General features: G+C 37.9%; 1 protein-coding gene across 1 annotated transcript in view; it reads left to right on the plus strand.

Annotated features, from left to right (window-relative positions):
- The window catches only part of LOC104500532 (patatin-like phospholipase domain-containing protein 2), a gene marked incomplete at its 5' end in the record, with an annotated part of 12,899 nt that extends 11,108 nt beyond the window's left edge, over positions 1–1,791 (plus strand). The window contains 3 exon segments of the mRNA XM_010144195.1: positions 1,517–1,641; positions 1,644–1,694; positions 1,697–1,791. Coding sequence (XP_010142497.1) covers positions 1,517–1,641; positions 1,644–1,694; positions 1,697–1,791 — 271 coding nt within the window.
- Between the last annotated feature and the right edge of the window lie 391 nt (positions 1,792–2,182).

A 2,182-nucleotide genomic window follows, 5' to 3' on the forward strand; every position in this document is an offset into this window, starting at 1 on the left:
AGGAATGTAGTTCTTGGTATGTATTTGCTATCATCCTACTGTTTTGTCTTCAGTTATTTCATAACACACGTAATCCAGTGTTTTTTATTCCATTTTTTACTAATGATATTTCTGACTCCTTTCCACTATGAGTTTGGGTATAACCATCTTCCTGCTTTTAGCCTTATTTAGCACTTTTTGATGTTGCTCATATTCCATCCTTACCAGTTGTAAGACTCTTCATCTGAAATGGATATTTGCAAGGCACAGTATCACCAGACTTTCTCAGATCTAATTTCTCTGAGGGGTTATTTGGTCATTGAGTTATCATTGACCAGAAACATTGTTCCTCTTCTTGTGGAAAGAGAAGCTCTTGACCATAAAACAACATAGTGGTCACGTCGTTTTTGCTCTATGCTTTTACGGTACCTTCAAGGTGATCAGCTCTCACTAAACTGTTTACACTGTCTTACTTCTAAGTTTTCAGAAACCTCCCTTTAAGTGGCTTCCCTTTTCAGGTAGCTAGGTCTCAAGGCTTGTTGTGTAGAATCCTGCATTGTGTTCTACAGGTGACTCTTTGTGGTGGTGTACTTTGTTCAGCATCCACCAAGAACGTAACTGCTGCGTTTGCAGAAAGAAAGTAATCTCCCCACCTTTTTTTTTATGCTCTTCCCCTTATGTCATCAGGTCTAGCTTCTGTTTTGGAATCAAACTTAAATCTCATGAAAGTTTGCGCTGTTTACGGTTTGAAAATCCTTTTAGGAAACTTAACCTGGTGGATGGTATCTTCTAGTGCACCTAAACTTCAGGTATGGAAACTGGTGTTGAAGTGCGTGTATGGCAAGTTGGGGGTTTTTTTTTGTGGGGGGGAGTGGACTTTGCAGATTGTTTTGGGTTTTTACCCAAAAGCACTGCAAGAGAAGAGAGAACTTTTCAAGAAAAAAAATGGCTGTTCTTGGTGACAACTTCAGTTTCCAATTTTTCAGAATGGAAAAGACTAACCTGGTGATTCAGGTGCTGTTTTAGAGTGTAGAAAAGTTCTGTTCCAGCTGTTCAAGTTGGTGATTAGTAGCAGGTTGTAAAGTGGAACATGGAGATGGCATTTGGAAAGTTGAACAACTGTGTTTGCTACTCAACTTGTAAATGTTGAGATTCTTCCTGTTAATGTTCAGTTAGTGCTGTGACTGGTAAATCGGTCAATATTCTAAGTGGATAGCAGGGGAGAGATCGGGACTCTTTAGGATGTAATGTACAAACTTGAGTCTGCCCTTCTGAGCTCATCAAAATGACGTGTCTTTTAGTGTAACTATTCTATACCTGCTTCTGAGGACCACACGTAATGGCAGGGTGCCCCTCTTTTAGATATGACTGTTTCAAGATCCTTTTCCTGTCGTCCCATATCTAACTCACTGAATGTATTTAGCATTAACTATTTTCCTCTAGTGTTCTTCCTTATATGTAGATTCCCTGTCAGACAGCCTAACAGTAATAGAAATGTCATTGAAACAGTAATAATATTTTTCTTTTTCTTAAACAGGAAGGACAATTATGCATCACTAAGAAAACGTCAAACTGTCCCATCTGCTATGCAATTTCATTCTTCATGCTGCCACCTTAAAATGTCTCCCTCTTCTGCAGATCTTGAAACCTGGCTCTGGGAATCTTCATGCATTCACTTATGAAAGATGTTTCTGCTAACATGCAGGAGCATTTGGACTTAAGCTCTTTCTCCCAAACTGTGATGAGTCTGGGCTGGAGACAGATTTTGTTTCTTCCTCAGAGACAAGTTTCCAAACTGCTTCAGAGTATTAATTTGGAAATAGATTCCACAGATTCAAAAATTCCAATTTGGCAGAGACATTTAAATCCTAAAGGACTAAAGACCACTTCATTTATTGCCAATAAACGTTGGAAAATTACTTGTTTACAGCTTCCTCACAAATCTGCCTTGGGAATTCTACTGTTTTTAAGGACTATAAAAACAGTGCCTGCTATACTAAGTAACAGACTACAATTCTGTCAAAGCACCAGCACATCAACTTGTAGGAACAGTTGTAGTAAACAGTGTCTCTCTGGAAATAAATTTTTAAAAACGTAAATTCTGTAAACAGATTGTTAGACAAACACGGATTGACAACAAGCTTTTTGAAAATATAATTCTTAAAAATATTATGTGTTATGATGACTTTTATAGCACTTAAAT

This window comes from Buceros rhinoceros, unplaced genomic scaffold (genome assembly GCF_000710305.1).
Source record: "Buceros rhinoceros silvestris isolate BGI_N320 unplaced genomic scaffold, ASM71030v1 scaffold47310, whole genome shotgun sequence".
Taxonomy (NCBI): Eukaryota; Metazoa; Chordata; class Aves; order Bucerotiformes; family Bucerotidae; genus Buceros; species Buceros rhinoceros.